This window comes from Pezoporus flaviventris, unplaced genomic scaffold, assembly GCF_033815535.1.
Source record: "Pezoporus flaviventris isolate CSIRO_AGI_PZ_B2104156 unplaced genomic scaffold, CSIRO_AGI_Pfla_v1 ptg000081l, whole genome shotgun sequence".
Lineage (NCBI taxonomy): Eukaryota > Metazoa > Chordata > Aves > Psittaciformes > Psittacidae > Pezoporus > Pezoporus flaviventris.
Window position 1 is genome coordinate 3,228,690 of NW_026892629.1, and position 21,698 is coordinate 3,250,387.

A 21,698-nucleotide genomic window follows, 5' to 3' on the forward strand; every position below is an offset into this window, starting at 1 on the left:
GGAACGAAATTAAACAAATACCAAGAATACCCAAGTAAGATGCCCTAAGAGGGAATAGCTTGCACTGTATGGAAAGGAGGGGGAGTGGGTTAGGAGTCTCATGATGATGCACTCTTGCCTACATTGTATCTTGCCTCCTCTAACTGCCTGAGGAAACATGGAGCACTACAGGACAGAAAGATATCAGCAAACAGCATCATAACCAGGGTTTCTTCCACTTTTTTTTTTCCTTAATCATATGTAAAAGAATATTTGAGCTCATATAAGTAAAAGACAAAAAGAGAAGGCAAACTTCCCAGCAAAACACAGCTTTCTGCCATTAGGAAATGCCAAACAGCTGGCCAGGAAAGAAACACATCTTCCTAGCACAATAGACTCAGAAGCAACTAGCAAAAGTGAGTGACAATTTTATGCTCTTCATGTCCAGTGTTTGGATACATGTGAACTGCATCAAGCTCATGCTACCTCTTACTTGCACGTAAAGACATAAGACCATACTCCTACTTAGATGGTTGTGCCAGGCTGTAATGCTGGTCATGTATAGACCAAAAAATTCTTGCAAAGAAGCAGAAGTGTCATTAATGCTGCCTTTACTATACACAGGCATCCCAGCTAAAGAGTCAGAGGAAATCTTCTCACCTGCTTTTGCAGAGCTTATGCTCAAATTCTGGAGCACAGTTTAAATAGCCAATTCTGACCAGAAGTTAATTTTTATGGTATTCAGGTACCTGTTTCCCATTGCTGCCTTAAAAAAAAACCCTACAGTGAACACTGTAAACTTGGCTTCACCCATATACAGACTATTTTGCTTCCTGTGCTTATATGACATCAGATCTGTGGGCACATTTCCAGTGGTATGTTTGTAATTTCCAGCTGTATTCCCAGAGGCTCTGTCCTGCAGAAAGGCTTCTGATAAAAAATGATGATAAAATGGAAAAGATTCCATTGCAGTTTTGCTGTAGAGCTTCCACATCAAACATCTTTCCATGGGCTAAAAACAGACCTTTGGCCTCTGCTGGGAATAACAAAAGTATAGCCCCAAGTCTTTGTCTTACCAGCATAAATCTTTGTGTCAAGCCACTAAAATTCTCATGTTCACAGAGGTTGCTGAAGCAGTACAAAATGTTCCTTCGTTTGAGAAAACACAGAAAAAGAGAGGAATAACACATTTTTTCTTGATGCTTGAGATTAGTGGTTAGGATACTATAGGTGTTGCCTAGATATCGTTAGGAAAATTGACAAATAGGGTTAGCAATTAGATAGCAGATCAGCACATACAACCAACCAATCTGAAAGGTCTCTCTGATGGAGAAACAAACACAGAAGAACAGCAGTGAGAGGGAGCCTTTGACAAAGGAACCCAGCAGCTCCATTCCCAAAAGACAGAAAGGCAATTCAAACCAGGAATGCCTGATCAATGCTATCAGTCAGTTAATTGCATTGTTCCTTACCCAGATCTCAAATATTGCCTTTTACATAAACCTCTGCCTTGACTGACAGGCTGAAGCTGGTTTCTCCCTTGAATTTTTTAGGATCTCACCAGAATTTCTCACTTGCCTTAGATATAAGAACAAGATATCAAATGCTTAACAGAAAACAACTGTCTCTTTTAGCTGGTTAAAGCATTTCTTCCTCTTCACCTTTTAATTTTCTTTTCACTTAAAAAATCATAATTATGCCTCACCATTATCCTTATGACTTTTTCTTCTGCAGCCTGCAGGAGAGTCAGCCCCAGGGTTGGTTTGGGAACACCTGCAGGGAATCAGCTTGAAGTGAACACTGCCCGGGTGGGAGGTTGCCTCTGGTCCTGCAAGAGCATATGAGCCCTGCAGGCCTCTGCCATGCAAGAAAGCAGCCTCTGTTTATGCTTTGGGGTGTGTTTGCTGCTACGCTCCCCAAATAAGGACAGCAGACATCTTCTGTAAATGGTGCTTTCTTGCATTCTGTATTTGCAGGGGAAATCAAAATACAAATTAATTTATCCTGCAAGTTATTCTTCTCACATAAGAAGCATCCTTTCCAATGTTGATTGCCCCAAGAGTCAGCACATACCTAATCGTCTGTGTCCCAGGGTCTCACAACTATTTTTGCCACCTTTGTGTTGTCTCTGCGTGGTGGTGTTTTCCATGTCCACGGGTGGTTGAAGGCTCTGCTGCAGTCTTCAAGGCAGGATGGCACTGAGTGGGCAAGAATGTATATTTAGCTGTCAAGCACAGTTGTTTTGGAGCCACTCGGTCTGTCAAGTGCAAAGGAGGGCCAGATTTCAGGGCAGTGTAGACATAAATGGCAATCTATTTAAGGGTGCTTACTCCACTTGCATCAGTCTTCAGACACCAGCACCAGCTGAAGCAGACAGTTGACTTGTGATCTAGGAGAGAAGCAGAACAGAGCCCCTTGTTTCCTCAGGATGTGGCCCCTTTGCAGGCTGGCAGGCTTGTGTATATTTGGTGCGTACATCAAGAATACGTTAGGGTCACATGTCTGGTCCCAGGCAGATTTACCCACAAAACGTTAGAGGCTTATGACTCCATAGGATCCTTGCAGGTTCCTGCATACCAGGTAGCATCAAAACAAATACTGAGACACCTTTTCTGAAAAGCTGATGAACTCTAGACACTTATATAGATCTATATACATCTATATAGATTTACAGGATCACAAGGATCTGTAGACACTTATATATTTCTGCTGATCTTTGGAGTCATGCAGACGGACCCACACATGGAAGAAGAATGCTGTTCCCTTTTCCCAACACACATCAAATGACCCCTTTCCACATTGCTTTGCTTCAAAAAGACATTCAATAAATAAGGGATCAAGAAGCCAAAGAAAGAGAATGAGAAAACAGACATCTAGGAAATCCTCAGCTTTCAACTTTTTCTGTTCACCAGCTCTGTGTTTTAATCCAGGACTCGCTGAATTAAATGGTTCTTAGTATAGGTCTTAGTCCTACCAAATTCTGTCATCAGCCACTTCAGAGTAAAGAACTAGATCTTTCTGAAATCCAATATTGAAATAAATATAGTGTCAAGAAAAACATCACTTTTTTTCCTATCTTTAGCGCAGAAACTACGTTTTGAAATGAGATTCCTCTCTCCTGCTCTCTCTTTCATATTTTCTTGTAAGGACACTAAAGGAAAAAAAAAAAGGCAAAAACTGGGGAAAAATCTGTTATAGGAGGAATCTCTCCACATACACCTGCAGTTGTGTGGTTTATTCGGAGGTTACAAACTCATCCACCCAGTTAGACTTTATGAATCCACTTTTCAGCTCCATATGCAGCCACAAGAGAGATTCAGACTCGCTGCCGGGGTAATTATAACCTTTTCCACATCAGGTAGAATCATAGAATCATAGAACCATAGAATAGTTAGGGTTGGAAAGGACCTTAAGATCATCTAGTTCCAACCCCCCTGCCATGGGCAGGGACACCTCACACTAAACCCTACCACCCAAGACTTTGTCCAGACTGGCCTTGAGCACTGGCAGAGATGGAGCATTCACAACTTCCTTGGGCAACCCATTCCAGTGCTTCACCACCCTCACAGGAAAGAATTTCTTCCTTATATCCAATCTAAACTTCCCCTGTTTAAGTTTTAACCCGTTACCTCTTGTCCTGTCACTACAGTCCCTAATGAAGAGTCCCTCCCCAGCATCCCTATAGGCCCCCTTCAGATACTGGAAGGCTGCTATGAGGTCTCCACGCAGCCTTCTCTTCTCCAGGCTGAACAGCCCCAACTTTCCCCGCCTGTCTTCATACGGGAGGTGCTCCAGTCCCCTGATCATCCTCATGGCCTCCAACAGTTCCATGTCCTTTTTATGTTGAGGACACCCACCAGAACTGCACACAATACTCCAGGTGAGGTCTCATGAGATGAACATGTATATTTTCTGCAGGAGCACACACCCTTACAAATAGTTCCCTGTCTCCGCAAGGAGCTAACCTTCCAAAAATGAGCCCTTCTGCCTAGCCCAAATTCTCTTCAGGCTGAGGTCTTCAAAACTGGGCAAAGCCCCCAAAAAATCAAGAGCCTCCCTTTAAAAATTCTCAGATATTTTACAAATCACTTCTTAAACCTAAGTCTTTGCTTAAAACTTAAGGTTTTAAGGTTTTTTCTAAAACTTAAAGTTTTGCAGGACAGAAGGCAAAGAATGGAGTGGTTGTCGAGGGTTTGTTTTCCCCTCTGGTGAGAACATGTATTCCCACAAACAGCAAGAAAATTAGTCTCCAAAATCCAGCACGATTTGCAGCAAACCAATTGGCAATACGGTAAGACCAGCTACAGCAGACAATTATTTGGTTCCTGCTGCTTTCCAGGACTCTTTCCAGTGGCCCTCAACCCCCCACTTCCCAAAATAAACAATTCCCAACATGATACTGGGGCATTGTCTTTGACAGAGCCCCTTGAGCTCTGTTCTCGGCCAGCTTGCCCCAATTCTGTGGAGAGCCGCCCCTCTGACAGCTTTCTTGCTTACTCAGCAACCTGTCCAGTTTACTGTCACCAGACTCCTACCCAGTTCATAATCTAGGGCAGCCGAGACCTCAGGCATTTCTGCTATCTCCGGGCTTGAAATTGCCTGCTGACACTGATTTTTTCCAGGCTGAGCTTCTGCAGTGATCTGTTCTATCGTTGCTGATTCCCCAAGCTTACTGCCTGGCTGGGGGAACCGTAGCTCTGCAGTTTGTGTTTGGATGCAGATCCAAAACAACAGCACGCAGACCTCCAGGCCTCTCGAGTTCAGTAAACATTGGGCAAACTGGGAGGTGGGTGATCTCCTCTATGCAAGACTTTGAGGCAAAACAAACCCTAATAGTTTGCAAAAATATGCCTATCAGACACTCCTTACTTAAAGCCCATTTCCTGGTGTCCAAAGCATAGATGCAGTTGTTGCTGTTGTTTGTTCCTGAGCTTCAGGGATACAAGGGCCAGCAGGAGGGCTATCTACCTTCCTTTTTTAACTCAGTTGCCTGTTTTCTCTCTTGAGGGATGCCACGTACCTCTAAGTGAAAAAAAGTGGACATTTCCTGCAGTCTGTCTATCTGTTAATTATTCCATTACTTCTGATCCTTTCTGGCAATTTTCCCTCCATTTTCCTTGGCACTGTCCCAGCACAACAAGCTTCTTGCTCCTCAGCTGGCCGCCACAGCAGCTAGCTCCATTTGTCACCTTTTATGGCATTTATAGAAAAATGTGTATTGAACTAAGCAAATGTAGTGGCTGAAGTGTAGAAGGGGATGTGAGAGACTAGAGGAGTGCAGCTCCTGTGCCCCTTCAAAAAAAGAAAAAAGAAAAAAAGAAAAATAATGCTAAGTCTCCCTTTATTTAATAGCTTTTTGTGGGAGTAAAAATGAGAATTCACCTCCATTCTTTTCTCTTTCAAAATAAGCATCTTCAGAAACTTCTACTTTTCAGTCACTCCATTTTGAGATTTTATCATTTATTTTTCTTACTTTCACTCTTATTTTCATCAAATGAGTGAAGGAGAATAAACATTGTATGTGGAAGAAGCAAGGATGATTCCAGTGATGAAGTAACCAGCCTCCCTCTGTCTCCTGGCGCTGGTATATTCACAGCTGTGGTCACACTCCAACAAGGCTTGATGATGAAAATGAGGTCAGACTGTGACCCCTGCCCTGCCAGGACTCTCTGTGGAGTTGAAAAGGCTGTTCCATCACCACCTTCCCCATGACTATTACTGAGGTTTGTGTTGGGTTTTTCTTTCAGGATATTAATCAGTGCCAGGCCAGTATCTGCAAGGGACATTAACACTAAGCAAAACACTTTCCATCCCACACGCAACATTTAGCACAAGCAAGAGATACATAAAACTAACTGCAGGGACTTCTGTCTCTTTGAACTCAAATGTGAACAATGCCCTGTTGTGTGCATACAAGGTCTTTTTGTGGCTGCTTTAGAAATATTCCCAATAACATCAGTTCTTGGTTTCATAAGTGTTCATGGAGTTCTGTGAACCCAACAGAAACTTGGATTTAACTTTCTAGAAAACCTACAAAGCCACGTTTTTTCCTTTGCTCATTTCTCTAAGAGCAGAATGAATTTATATTTGGGATTCTACAAAGAGATGTTTAATAGGGATTAATGTGTTTCCAGCATGCACTGGTTTTGGTGGCACCTTTGAGTTTAGGAAATCTGTAGTCTGAGGCTTGTGATCTCCTTGTTGGAAGATGTGGGCTATGAAGGATAAGCAGAGATCCTGCAACAGATTTAGAAGGACATAGGGAAAAAAAATCAACTGAGCTGTTATTGCAATGGAAAGGCTGCGGGAAAGAAACCATCTGCAGAGGTATGAAGAAGACCACAAACATTAGAAGTAGAATGGAAACCCTAGTATATGCATAAAGTAACGCTGGGATGTGAAGTCCACTGTATAATAGGAAGTAATATCAGTTATGGACACCAAACCTTCTTTTCCACCCTTGTTTTGCGTCTGTATGTGGGCAAAATGAGGATATTTTAAACGTGAAAAGGTTTAATGGAGAAAACAGAGTGAAGTAGGTGTACACTTTTCACTGCATGAAGGAGCATGTCAGGCACACTGCTCTGACTGTGTTTTCTGCCATAACCCTGATTTTGTTGCATTCCCTTAAGTATCCAGTAAATCCTTTCTCCCAGTGAGCAACTAAAGATGCTGCTCTGTACCTGCTGAAAACAGCCACAGTTTGAAAATGACCGACAAAATCAGAAGAAAAAGTCAGTTAATTTTAAGGGTAGAAATTGGAATCGCAAGTGGCTGAAATAGGAAAGATTTAGACAATCTGCTGGGCAAAATGATTCTCTCTCATTTTCTTATCTATTAAAGCCAACAGTCACTGTGACAGGAAACATGGAGTAGTGACAGGGCTCAGAGAAAAAGCAATACAAATCTCAGTTCCTACCAATAGAAAATTGAATTTCTGTTACTATAACTAGTTAAACTTCTGCTATATCCAACCACATACATACTGTGGATGTTCATATACTTTCCAATATGTTATTTATGTTCCTTGGGGAAAGCAAATGTTGTTTTCCTTTTAGATAATATTATAGCAGTTATATATGTCCTTTGTCAGTATTACTTGTGTAGGAGAAAAAACAGATGGTTCCTTCATGCTGAAAAAGGCAAGTACTACATTCTGAGCCTTAGGATAACGCCCAGAGGCTTGAGTAACAGAAGAATCCTGAAGGAAATGATTGTAAATTAAACTATGCTGATTCAAAGAGAGATAAGCTTCAGTGGAAACTTAATGATAATTTCAAGGTTTCGATCCTGCTACTCCTGTTGTTGATTGCCTTTTCTGATAGTATTCTACTTTTCCCATGTTACTAGCTTGAAGTCCAGAAAATAAAGTTTTTATCAATTCTACTAGCCACTAAATGTCATTTTAAAATAGCTGAATCATTTGTACCATCAGATACTGGAGTTGCTGAAGATACGGCTGACTGCATGAAGATCTGTGCCCAATACTGACACAAACCTTATTATTAAAAAACCTAATATTCAGTAAAAGCTTCTTTTACCTTGGTAAAGTTCCCAATGTACCTAATGTTCCTAAGATAGCAAAATGTTATTATCCCTTACGGTTTAGCAGCATATATAAGATAAATAAGGGGTTTTCAATCTGGTTTAGACACTTTCTTTTCACCATGACATTTTTGCTAAGTTTAGTTATTTTTTTTTTCTACTGTTCCTACTACTAGTTCCTACTATTATCTACTAATAGAGATTCTATTAAAAGAAATAGAACACTTCAGTACTCTTTATATTCCTGAGAGGCTTTATTTTAAATAAAGCAGATGCCAGTTGATGAACAGATATAGAATGGCCTACACTTTCATGAAGAGATACTGCTGACCAGCTCCAAAATCTAACACACAATATATATTTTAGGCAGTTGTATGCAGCAAACTATTGGCCAGAACACATTTCTTCAACAGCTTCTGTTCTATAAATAGGAAAAGGAGAAAAATCCTTATTTCAAAGTTGTCCACGTAATTTATATGCTCTCTAAAATGGCATGCATCTAATTCTGTTAGCTGATGATATTTATGTATTTCCACTATACCACATCTATTTAGAGTTCACTCAACATTGTGGGCTTTGACAAGAAACAAGAGAGTCTTTCAAAACGATGCTCATTCAATTTCTACAAGTTCTTTGACAGATTCATCACAGAGAAGCTGGGTTTGAAAGTTATTAAATTTTTATTCCTGTATGACATTATTTTCTTCTACACCCTTCAAAAAATAAGGCAAAAGACTACAATACCTTAAGGGAGAAAGAGTAAAGACAATGATAACAGGACCGTGTTTGCTCTCCAAGTGTCTAAAGTTTTAAATTTATGTGTAATTTACAATTTTATACTAGCAGACATAGTTACTCATTCAGGAAGAAAGCCATCTATAGACAGTAAAAGCAAAGCACTTCTCTAAACCAGTCTCTTGGCTGCTTAGGAGGATATTTTTGCAGGTTATAGTTGAGCTGAGATTTCTAGACACCTAGAAATGAACCATCATCCTTCCCACAGCACTCAAGCTGGATGACATTAAGTAGTTGCAGAGAATCTATCCACTTCAGCAGATTTAATTTCCCCTCTCAAGAAAACCAGTATCCTCTTCACATGTCACTGTGCTCAGGCTCTAAATTTATATCCTTTTGCCTCCCATTGTATGTGCTTGTTTATGCTGAACCTATATTTTAGGAAATAGAGAAGCTTTCCTTAGGTAGATAACATGAAGAAATCAAAAGTGAATGAAATTTTCTGCAGATACTAATTTGATAAATAAGGTCAGCTGAACTGTGGACATGATCTGTGTATGTGCTTGCCAAGAGTACTGACACATTGCTCATCCTGGCACCTGCGATGGAAGTAATTTTAAGCACTGATATTATCAAAAGCAGATGCGAATAACATCCTTGCAAATCAGGTTACCTATGATTAATTATTTGTGCAGTTCAGTGAAAACTAGCCTTTCATTACCCTGACCAAATTTTAGCCGTGATCCGGGCTAGTGTATTGCATCTCACAGAGTTTGTCAAGTCACCTTCCTAGACTGCTTCAGGTGAAGCTGATACTTCCTCTTTACCTGAGACTTTGCATTTGCAGATCATAGTTGAAACAAGGACTATGTCTGAGGCTTATGTAGCTATTTCTTGCATAAATTAAACTTTTTATGATGCAAACCATTGTTCTTTTACAATATGGGAGCATTTAAATGCCTTTCAAACTGCCAAAGCCTAAATATGCAAAGACTGGTGTCAGCATCTCTGAAAATACGAGCTTCTTTACTGTTAAACAGACTCCTGATATCAGGGAAGAGACAAAGAGAAATCAGAAAGGGTGTGCAATTACACAGAATTTACTGTTTATGTTGGTTGGTATTAACTCTGCAAGAACTCTTAGCCACTGACTTTCTCAGAGACCTGCCTCAAAGAGGCTGCAAATCTCTGTCACAGAGTCCAGTAGCCCTTACTGGTTTCAAGTCAACACACCAAGTTTCAGGATATCAAAAAGAAAGAGTGAAGACAAGCTGAGAAAGTCAGGGCTGTTCAGCCTGGAGAAGAGAAACTGCATGGAGACCTCATAGCAGCCTTCCAGTATCTGAAGGGGGCCTACAAGGATGCTGGAGAGGGACTCTTCATCAGGGATTGTAGCGATAGGACAAGGGGTAAGGGTTTAAAATTAAACAGGGGAAGTTCAGGTTGTTACAAAGAAGTTCTTCACTGTGAGGGTGGTGAGGCATCGGAACAGGTTGCCCAAAGAAGTGGTAAATGCTCCATCCCCGGCAGTGTTCAAGGCCAGGTTGGACAGAGCCTTGGGCAACATGGTGTGAGGTGTCCCTGTTCGTGGCAGGGGGGGTGGAACTAGATGATCTTAAGGTCCTTTTGAATCTTAACTATTCTGTGATTCTACTATTGATTCTCCTATGGGGAATGTGGAATATTAATAATGCTTTATACTACATGTTAAGGGGGTCATTCCTTCTCAAGGAATTTGTTCTTAAGGTGGTTTTTTTGTTTGTTTTTGTTAATAGTGTATGATAACAGTACAACTAATGGACTATTCAAATCTACTGCCAGCAATAGATCACTTTGTGATTCAGTGCGCTAACCTTTTATTTTTTCTGAGGTTCTCCAACAATGATGATGTCAGAGTCATCACCTTATTTTTTAAAAATCAGAGAATCTCATAATGTGGTGGCCTGGATCCTTCAAGGGTCAATTTGGTGATATATTAGTCTGCATCTTCACAAACTCATTTTGGCAACCTAGCTTTTTTCTTTTTTTCTTTTTTTCAATTTTTTTTTTAATCTCATCAATAATTTTCTCACTTTTCTAAGTCTTTGTTTAATGATTTATATTGCACTTACTTCCACTGAGGCAGGAATGGATGAACGCAACCCAGTGTTTTAGACACAGGCATTTTCCTCTCCCCATCCACTTTGCACCATGCTGTTTACCTCTGCTGGGCAACAAAAGCAGAATGCTCTGAAGTAGATCGGCTTCCAGTTCCAATAAAAAATGTTGTGTGTATATACATATATACGTATGTATGTAAAAATACATATGCATATATGATCAGGGACATGATTCAAATTAAACAATTTCTTTAAAAAATAAACCTTTCAAGCTGTTTTGGAAATCAGTAAGACATACTGATGGCTTGGGGGTACATATTTTTCCATCTGTCTTAGGTTTGGAAAGCTACTTATAACATCAAATAATTATGATCTAAGGACCTCACCTCAGAGGAGAAAGTAAAAGACTATCATAACACAGAGTCATTAAAAAGCACCCCTGCTTACCTTTAGAAACAGAACAGAAGCTGAATTAAACATCTTACCAACAATACAGATCAAGCAAACTTTGCTCTTTTCTCTTTTCAGGAATGGATTCTGATTTCACCAGAAGGTGTGCCCATTCATATGCAATAACCAAGAAACTGGCTGCTTGAAAGACAACGAGTAAACAGAGACCAAAAAACATAGATAGGTTTTACATAGATTCACAGGGATTCATTACCAGAATGGATATTAGAATCTACAGATATGTTTCTCTAGAAGTCATTAGATATAGTGGTGTCCAAAATCACAGTTCATCTGAGTCAGTATGATATTATGAAGACAGGGTGGGGGTCACAATCAGCCAAAATCAATCTGCTGCCATGGCAGTCTAGCTCTTCCTCTGCACTTACACAGGTAAGTCTTCAAGCAGACCAGCTCTCTGATCCAGCTGAAATCTCTGAAGCAGTCTACCTCTCTGATCCTGTGCCTTTCTGCTGCTGCTGGTTCCTGCAACAAGTTGTTGCCCTGTAGTTGGTTTTGCTGAGGGCTTTATTGTTTCAGTTCCTGACCTGGTTGATCACAGCTGCTAAGGGAGTAGGGTGAAAGGGTGGAAAGAAGGAAGGGAGTGGGAATCTGTCCCTTATGTTGGCAGAGAAGATCTTAGATCAGTTATGAGACTAGAGACGAAAGCATCACTGTATAGGTGCTACTGTAAACATCAGAGAGTGCTTAATGACTTCCAGAAGTGCCCTAACCTGCCCTACCTGCAAAAGGAAAGTGCAGAGTAAAACAAAGTATTAAGAAATGAAAACTTTGCAAAACTGACAGTCAGAATAACTGAGATAGATATCAATGTTATAAGAATAAAAACATTCATTCAAAAAGACAGTAGAGAAACAGGTGTGTTTTCTCCCTTAGAAGAATGACCAAGACCATCTTCTACGATAATAAGCAAGAATCCTCCATTTCAGTGTTAAGTTATAAGGCATATAGATTTAGAAAGTACAGTTTAATGAGAATCTAATGTCCATTTTATTAATTCTAAAGCCCTCCTAATCTCTGTACTCACCTGACTCCTCTACACAAGCATAAAAGGGTACTGCCATCTAATTAAGTTGTAAGTCTAATCCTCTTCCTAGTCACCATAGAGATAATACAGAACACTTGTTTGCTGGAGATAAAAAAATATGCTCACTTTGTGTATCACTGCTTCCTCTTCTTGAAAACTATAATGAATTCTCTATAGGTGCAAGATGAATTTAACTATATTATACCCTCTGTGTGACAGTAGCTGATCTTCTCCATATTATTCATTCACAAATTTTTATCTGAATCTATTGATACCCTTGAAAAACTAGTGACTGCAATAAGACAGTAACCACAACAGATTGGAGCAATATTCCTTCAAGGAGGAATAGAAGGCGTCTAAATTGATAATTTTTTTCTGAAACATGCTACAAAATGCACCTTGGAAAGAGTTATGTGAAGTGCTTTTGTATGGTGATCATTTCAAAACTGCACTAGCTCTTCTCAGTGAAGGCAGCACAGATATATATGTTCAACAATCAGGCTGAAAAATGAAATTTTGGGATTATACTGAGGAAACTATAGAAGTTAATGCTGAAAATGCTATATTCCCTTAAATTTATTTCATTAAGTCCACATAACAATGTTTGTTATACTGTCATTTCAGATACTCAGTTTCAGCTCACTTTTCAGAATTATCTTGCTCAAATATTTAAGACCTCCAGACAGTCAAGATAAGTAGCTAGAAGGCACAGGAATATTTTAACCTTGTGACAGTTGAATTAAAAAGCAGCAGTATATTGATGATTACTAACCAAGTTAAATATTGCCTTTAACTTGAATTTTTACCTTTGCCTTGTAGGAAACTTAACTTCCCAAAGAAAAAGGCTGTGAATAAATGGTGGTTGTGACAACTAGGCAGAAGAGCCAACAGACGTCTACCATAAACAATTGCTGTAGCAAATACTGACAGGCTTTTGTAAAGCACTGACTGTGCCATAGATAAGATGCTCCTAGAAACTCAAGTGCTCGTGAGCTGATCCAGCGAGCATTAAACAAAAAGCATAAACTACAGTGGGACTCCAAGTAAAGTGCTGATTTCAGCTGAACAAATTTTGGTAACGTCAGGAGAAAAGTAGTTACTGAAATCAGCCAGGCAAGAAGGCTGCTGCTCTGACTCTCAGGTCAGGCAGAGCATTTTTTAAACCAAATGCGCACAAACATGTACCTTGACTGTAGAAAGCTTCTGGAGATAATTCCAGGTGTTGGTTAATGACAGCATCACCAAAGCAAAATAAATTAAAAAAAAAAAAAAAACTAACCAACCACCCAAGCAAAAACCAAAAAACCCCAAACCAACCCAAAACCCACAAAGGAGGAAACAAAGTGGGGAAATGTATGTTCAGGCGCACTTTAACCCATGTTAAAAATAAACAGCTTCCCCCAAACCACTAGAAGTGACTGGTTAAGTCTAGATTAAGCCTATACTCTAAGTGAATACTTTGCCTCAGCTTGGTAAACTGTATTAGAAACAGATGAAAAGCAAGGTGGCAGCAGGAAAAAAATAAAGTCTGGAAATGGGAGATAGGAAAGTGTGGAAAGTGAAAGAAAGTAACTGTGAAAATGGAAGCTGTGTAAATCCTCACCTGTGAGAAAGCTAAATTCAGGCCCTGAATGCTCTCATGGTTTGGGGGCACACAAACTCTGCTACAGTAGCCTGAAAAAATTGGCATGCGAAATACATTGTAGCAAGGAATTCCAGTAAACATACTGAGCTGACAGAGAGAGGGAAGGCAACGTGTATTAAAAGTAGTAACCTTTTAAACTGTACTTATGAAATGGCAGAAGAAAGGAAAGGAGGAATTATCTGTTCACTTCCAAAACTGTCAGTAAGATACGGGTAGTATGGAAAGCTTCAGAAATTTCAAGGCACTAAAGACAAAAATGAAAACGGGAAATAGGATAAGATGCTGAGTAGCAATGCTGACGATAGATCATACCACACCGAGGTGATCTCTCTTTTTGAAATAGCTTTCTAGACAAAATATGCAGTATATCTCATCTGCTCTGACTTCAGTGAAGCGTTTCATACAGTGGCACATGTGAAATTATTAGCTGAGATGAAGAAGAGAATCAGAAGGAAAATATATGGAGTATTAACCAACAAATGAGGAGGTGACAAGTTAGGCTGGTAGGTGATGTGTAAGGCATGCAGAGGTTATTAGTGGAGTTTTTTAAGGATCTGACTTAGAATAATCTTACAAAATGGCATTTATTATCACATTGAAGAAAAATATATATGTGTGCTGTTCCAGCACTCAGAATTCACTAAGGGTGCTGCTAAACATTTGCCAGGTTAGTACTGTTCTTTTGAAACAACTATCCAAGTTGGTTTCACATACAGCTCTTCCGTTCATGCCAAGGAGCAATCTCATAGCACATACTCAGCTCCTTTCAGAGGAAGATAAATGGGGAGATGTCCCATTTGCATGTTCCACTTGCAAATGGATGTTCAGTCCGACCAGCCCAGGTAGGAGCTAGTGAAATGAAACCAGTATGGACGATGAGTCCTTGGCACAAAACACAGACCTACTCCTCTTGGGCTGCACTGATTACCCATGCAGCCCAAGTAAGTAAGTGTTACCAACATAAAAGAGATCAGAAGAAAAACTGAGTTGTCTTAATGGACTGGAATGAAATGGAATTTAATACTACAAGTGAAAAAAACACACCATTTGAGGCCAAAACACATGACATCTTGCCTACAAAGTTGGAATGTATTCTGAGAAAAAAAAGATCTAATTGCTAAACTGGTTGTACAGTGAAACACAGCATAACTCTGAACAAGCCGAGTGATGAATTCCTTTAAAAATAAGAAAAACAACCCTCCAGAAATATCAATAAATTTACAACATATATCAGGTTATTCCTGATCTCTTATTTTTAATAGGAGAGCAGTTGGCTGTTGCAACAAAATTAAAATGCTCATAAGAATTTCCAGCTGATAGCAGAAATATATTTATTGGCAACTATACTTAATCTGCAGTAGTCCGCAAAAAACAATATTGGCATTAGGGTTTAGTGGGATTTCAAAATGGATTAGCTGTTTTTGTGAACGTCATCCTGAATAATTACACTAGCTGGAGTAAAAACCGATAAGGGACAAGAATGGTTCTATGCTGCTTCCTACGGACAGCTCACAGTCATTGTATGTTATTCTCCTCCAAAGCATTATCTACCCAGATTAGAACCAAGACAACAGATTAGACATACAGCTTTTTCTTTAATACAGTGGGTTCTTACATTTCAGTTTCAACAAAGTGTTCTAAAATAAAAGTATTGTAACTATTCTCTAAGGGTCTCAGGGTTGTAATTCTGCCAACTGTCATTCAGACAAGTAACACTATTAAAAAACAGGGTTTACTGAATGTGTAATATACTCCAGTGATCTTAATTTGAAATACCAAGTCCTAAAATATAAAACATCGCCATACATAGGACATTGATGTAAGAGTCAACAACTGTGACCTGAAAGTTAAACATGTGGTAGCTCTGTTAAGTACAATTAATTTGCTACTGAGTTTAATATGAAAAGGTTTAAACAAAAGGCATGAACTTGCCTTTCAGTGTTAAATCATACCAATTGAAGCACTCCTACATCCATCTGCATTCTCGTACACACCTGCACAGTCTCACTAAAGGATTTCTACTTGCTCATCAGGCTGTATTTGGTAGAAAAATTAACGAAAAAAAATGTAGCTCTGGGAAGATAAAGGCAGAAGTTCCTGGTAAGGGTCAAAAAAGACTCATAAAAGAACTTGAGTGTGAAAGACTAAGGCAATCCAGGAACTCTACATGCTGCCTGAAAATGTTTCGAGAGAGAAAGCTGCTGCTGTAGGTTTAAACTATTACCCAAATTTCACTCAGCAGAAACCAAAGACAGTAATACTGTATTTGAAGGATGAGTAAAATCAGGTCTAGGACCAAGAAAGGCACTCTGATAGGCCTGCACAAAAATACAGCCTCGAGAATTCTGCTCAGTTGTAATGTTAAAGTTAACTTTCTTTCAGAGCCAGACTGGTGGTGCTAGGTTGCCTTCCCATTCTTTAGAGTAAATGGGGCTCCCCAGAGGAGCAGTTAAAGTATCAGCCTGGCAAAAATCCAGTCCCCGTTTCAACAATTTTATCCAGCAACCATTTTATGTAAAATATAGAAATAATCCCCCAAGAGACAACATCACCCAACATTTCTGCTCTATCACTGCAGAATCATGCTCTTCATTTACTGATGAAACTTGTCCAATAAATGATCAGAGGGAAGCAGCTTTGCCCAGGAAGGAGGGACAGACCTTAACACCAGTCTAATACATAGACAGTGGTTAAGATGCTTACCTGAAAGGTTGGGTTTTTTTTATTAGTCTTAGTCAGCGGAAGGAGCAAACTTATTTCTTGCACAATCTAAATTATTTCTCTTTTGGAGTTATTACATACAGAGGATGCAGTATTGTAACATTTCCTCTGGCTAGATCTAGTGTTCAGCTTCTCATTCCAACAAAAGGCTTGTGGTGTGCCTATACAATTATTTTGTTTGATGATAAAACTAGTTTAGAAGGTCCTGACTTTGGCTTATTTGTCACCCTGCAGTTGAACCAGAGCAACTCATTGTGGGGCTGCATAGAGCATTGATAACAGAAACTAAATTAAGAAAAAAGTCTGTGAACTGAATCAGCAAGAGACTGAATATGATATGGGTGCCTTAAAGACACAATTTAAGACATGTTTTTGTCTTCACCAGTTTCTTACTTGCCAACTGTACATGGCTCCCATTTTGGCCACTGTAAGGTTCCTAACTTTCCTCATGTACTACTGCATCTTCGCCCTGCTGCAGTTTCTGACTTCTGTACATGAAGACTAGTGTTCAGGCCTTTTAAACTGTCTGCAAGCTTTCATGACTAGCTTGAGCTGGAACTACCAAGTAATATGGAAGGATGTGATGTCCTACATTACCATCAAGTGAGGGGATCCTTTCCCTCTACATGGCACTAGGGAGGCCACATCTGGAGTGCTGGGTGCAGTTCTGGGTTCCTCAATACAAGAGAAACATGGACACACTGGAGATGTACCAGTGAGGGGCCACAAAGGTAATGAAGGGACTGGGGCGTGCTCTCCTCTGAGGGCAGGCTGAGAGACCTGGGAGCACTGCTTAGCCTGGAGAAAAGGCTTAGGGGGATCTTAACACCATATGTAGGTGTACAGACACCTTAATACCTAAAGGAGGGGGCAAAAATAAGGAGCCAAGCTCTGAAAAGAGCCTGGTGCCCAGTGACAGGACACAAGGCAATTGGCACAAATTGCAATACAGGAGGGTCCCTCTGAACATCAGATAACACTCTTACTTTGAGGGTGACCGAATACTGGCACAGGTCACTCAGGGAGATTGTTGGGTTTCTCTCCTTGGATTTACTCAGAAACCACCTGGACATAGTCCTGGTCAACCACCTCCAGGTGACCCTGCTTGAGCAGGGGGTTGGACAAGATGACCTCCAGACATCCCTTCCAACAGCAACCATCTTGTGATTATCTCAATTAAATATTCCATTTTGGGGTTATCTGGGAATGTTTTGGTCTGTCAGCCATGGAGTTTCTTTGTATGGTATTATTTTGATTTCTTGCTTTAAGTCAGTAGCCTTACTCTGGTCCCCCAAGTGGGTAATTTTTCCAAAGTGAGTATATTTTTCAGTAACAAGTATCTATGTTGAAATTAAAAGCTCATGCCCTGCTGTCCTTAGAAAAGAACCACTATTAAATATATGATGGTACCCCAAAACCAGTCTTTTAAGCTATGATTTAGTGTAGCTATTAGGAAAATAAAAGCTTAAATCATTAATGTCTTTAATAGTGTTTTCCATTTTTGTAAGAAACCTACTGCAAATTAAAAAGAACAGGATGTTCTTTTTATAAAAAAATTCCTTGTATCAAAACCGTATTTCACATTACATGAGGAAAAAACATCCAAGTCTTTACATCTACAAGGATGTCGTTGAAATCAATTAGTCATAGCCAAATATCCAGTGGCAAGAATATATATTAAGCACAATGTTATATACAATGTTACGATACCCAATTATACTTTGGTATGGAAGATTTGAGAGCATAGAAGAAAAACAGGTCTTAAACCAGATATATGTAGATAGACATTTTATTTCAAAAAATAGCAAATGTCTTAAGAACACAAACCAGAAAGTTATTAAAAGCTTCATAGCAAAATATTTAGCCAACTCTGTTACAATATATAGGCTTGAGGTTCTAACAGTTAACACTATGCCTCAATTCACTGAGCAAGTAATGCTCCTGATACATAAACATCACGCAGCTGAAATACAGAGTTTAATATTAAAAAAAGAGAGAGGGTATTTTCATCTTTGATCTTCCATAATCAAAGTAAATGAAGAACAACAACATTTTAACAGGTTTTATTCTTTTTGGGAAAAGCCATTAAAAAGAATTCCTGAGTATTTAGGTTAAGTAAAAATATCAAACCCAACCAATTAAGACCAACATCCTGTTAGGTGAGCCTTGCAACAAATGTCACTTGAAGTGACATTCTCTAGCATGGCTGTTGTGGCAGGACTGTGGACTGAATACCTTAGTGAAATACATGAAAACCTTCTGGTATGCACATTCAAATTTTCATTTTCTTTAGTAATACAACTGTCAACTGTGAAGATTGGTTTGCTGAGAAAAACATTGTTTTAAATGTCACTTCCTTCTGCAGAATCTTGTAATGCAAATTACCACAGCTAAACCTTCAGTGAACCGTCACACCAATAATTATGTGAAATACAGAAATCAAAATCTAGGCAAAGGTCTTTCATACTATGCTAGTATACATATTGAACTATATGCTTTGTATCAGTATTTTGAACACAGAGATCTAGCTATTTAACTACTCGTTATTGTAATGAGAGGCAATATATTCATTTTCCATTATTCTCTTCAGATGCATGTCACAGTATAATCCTATTATACACTATGTTTCTAAAATCCTGCTGGCATTCATCATGTTCCTATGATTTTAATTGAATATGTATATTTTTATTTTAAAACTGCTGCCAATCAAAGTGGGTTAGATAACTAATCCCAGAAGAATTTTCAGATTTCTTACTTTATATATGCTTTCCCAGAATTACAAGATTAAATTACAATGGACGTAGAAATATTATTGTACAAAGCATAGTTAATAATTCACAACACTGGTATTCAACTCGACCGATTACAATGAATTTACAAAAATGGTTTTAATTATACCCACTCTTTTTTATCCACCCATCCCAATATGTAAACAAGTTTCTCACAATGACAATGGCAAGACTGCAGTTACTGAGATGTACCATATGTAAAAGACAACACCTAGGATATAGGCCTGGATTTGACAATTCCAGGGTGTGCTCCTGTTCACTTCCCATTCTAGACTGCAAGCACTGTTTTCAGACTCTTGCAGTTATTAAATAGATAGAATTTACAGGTAAATGGAGCTTTTTTCCTAATGCAGACTTCTGGAGTCAATTGATAAAAGATAGCATGCTTATATAGAACAAAATAATAATGACTCAGGGAAAATTAGAATCAGTTCTACCAAAAATCTCTGAGCAATTGATAATGTACAGTATTGCAGCTGTATGTTACTAAGACAAAAAACCTGGCATTAAGGTTGGTATTTTTTTAAGATGAAGATCTCTGTTCACACAAACCAGTTTTGATGGGCTATATTAAGCATTTGGTTAAAAACAGGCTAGTACTAGTGTCACTGAAAAGGAAACACTTGTCAAAATGTTTTTTTTAAAAATACTGTGTGACATCTTCTAAATTGCAATTTAAATATTAAAATCTTGTTTCAGATGTTCCTCTCTTCAGGTTGTTACTCAAAAACTCATCATGTTCAAAACTCAAATTATTATGAGATCTTGATATCATAAGAAGTTTTTCCTTATTAGTAAAGTCTTTCTTGACTGCCGCTTGTGGCACAAGTAACCTATCCATTGGGTCCTCTTTGTTTTCTAGTTTCATATATCCTTTACTGTTGCTCCGATCCAGTCTGGGCCAGCTAGGGTGCTTCCTTTGTTCAGCTTGGACAGTGAGCATAGACGGACCCCTGTCCAAGTCCAGGGACTTTGAATGCGAAGACAGAAGATGCAAAGATGTGTTGGACCCAAACTGTTTCCTGGCAGCACCAGGTGATAAAAGCTTTCCTGTGCTTGGTCCAAGAGTCATAGAAGATTTGAACTGATCAGATGGACTGTCCCCAAAAGAATTGTGTCTTGGCAGCATGGCAGAGGCTGGTCTATAAGATTCATTGGTATCAGTTAGTGGAATAGCCAGAGAATCCATCGACAGATTTCTAGACCGACTCCTAGTGATGTCTGAGTCCTCAGTTATGTTGTCTATATTGGGTTCATCAATAACACAGTTATTCAGTTTAATTACTGGCAGCGTGAAAGCACTAATGGAAGATGATACAATGGATTTTGTTTCACACTTTATAGAGCCAGTGTTTTTGTCATCTGAAGCCTTGCTGGAGTGAGGGTAAAGTCCAAAGACTGAACCAGATTGCTCAGTCAGCAGAGGTGGCAGGAGGCTACCAGTGATCCTGTCTTCATTTAGGGTAGTCTCATCTTCTTCAGCAGAACTATCCATTCTAAAATTACTCTTGAAGCCAGAGAAAGGTGCAACTGTGTTTGCAGCCAGCCGTGAAGCACATAAGCTCCCACTGTGCCCAAGTTCTCCTTCCCCCAACAAGCCAGTGAAGGCACCACTCAGCTGCTTTTGTTCCTTGATCCTCAGTGTGTGGATGTCTATTACAGTGGAGTATATGTCTCTCATGTGTATGATTTTTGTCTCCTTGTCACGGTTTTCATGCAGAATGGCATTTGCACAAATAAAAATGAAGATTCCAATGCCCATAGTAAAAGGGCCCAGCATTTTCATCTTATCCGAGTGCACATGCTGCTCAAAGAAACGAAGTAAAATGCTTCCTTGGCTTCTCAGGACTTGGGTTTCATTTACAGAGAGATTATCTTCAGATCCTAAAAGCTGTTCCTTTTGGGGCCAGTATCCAAGGATAGCCATTGCAATTCCAAAGAATGCAATAAGCACTCCCAAAACAAGGAAGAATCCCGATGGAGAATAGAGGCGGATTTTGCCCCTGACAATAACTACATCTGCCCTAGGTCGGCATCTAACTGGTTTCTTCTCCTCAGTAGCTGGAGCTGTAGAAAGATTTACATGTTGCTGAGATCTTGCAGAGTCTTGCCTTTTTAAGGCAGCTAGTCCTGTTATGACTCCTCCGGTTGCTATCATAGTTCTATATTGTGCCCTGGGGAGGCAAAAAAAGAACAAAAATTATAAATATTGAGGCAAGCAAAGGCTGTGTCTGCAAATGAAAACAGCACTTTGTTAATCTGCAGATATTTCTAGATGATAATAATATTAATGAATTTTAAAAAGCTAACATATAAGAGCTAGTGCTCTTACTGGCGATATATCAGTATTAGAGATTAAATACTCAGAAGAGAGAGTTGAGAATTAGAGATTAAATACTCTTAATAGACAATTTATCTCTGGATTGGTCTGCAGCAAAATCAGTAATATAGTTACCTTGTATGCATTTTAGACAATCTCAGCACTTTATTAGTTCTTTTGAAAACTTCTTTTAAAAACTTTTAAAAGACTATGAACATGGATTCACTCTACATAGGCCCTTTAGGAGCTCTTTCCTTAAGGATTTCAGCATATATTAATACATATTTATTCCATCATTTAAAGATGTTTTTATTAAGCCTATTCAGATCACCTGAGTCTGAACTACACAGAGTAGTTCAAATTCAGAACC

The 21,698-nt window shown here is 39.2% G+C and overlaps 1 protein-coding gene across 3 annotated transcripts in view; it reads right to left on the bottom strand.

Moving 5' to 3' along the window:
* Positions 1-17,992: 17,992 nt before the first annotated feature.
* Positions 17,993-21,698, bottom strand: part of TMEM200A (transmembrane protein 200A) — a 53,818-nt gene continuing 50,112 nt past the window's right edge. For all 3 annotated transcript variants that reach the window (XM_061474888.1, XM_061474889.1, XM_061474890.1), the window contains one exon: positions 17,993-21,182. In XM_061474888.1, the coding sequence (XP_061330872.1) occupies positions 19,691-21,166 (1,476 nt within the window). In that variant the 5' untranslated portion in view covers positions 21,167-21,182 and the 3' untranslated portion in view covers positions 17,993-19,690. The remainder of the gene's footprint in view (positions 21,183-21,698) is intronic.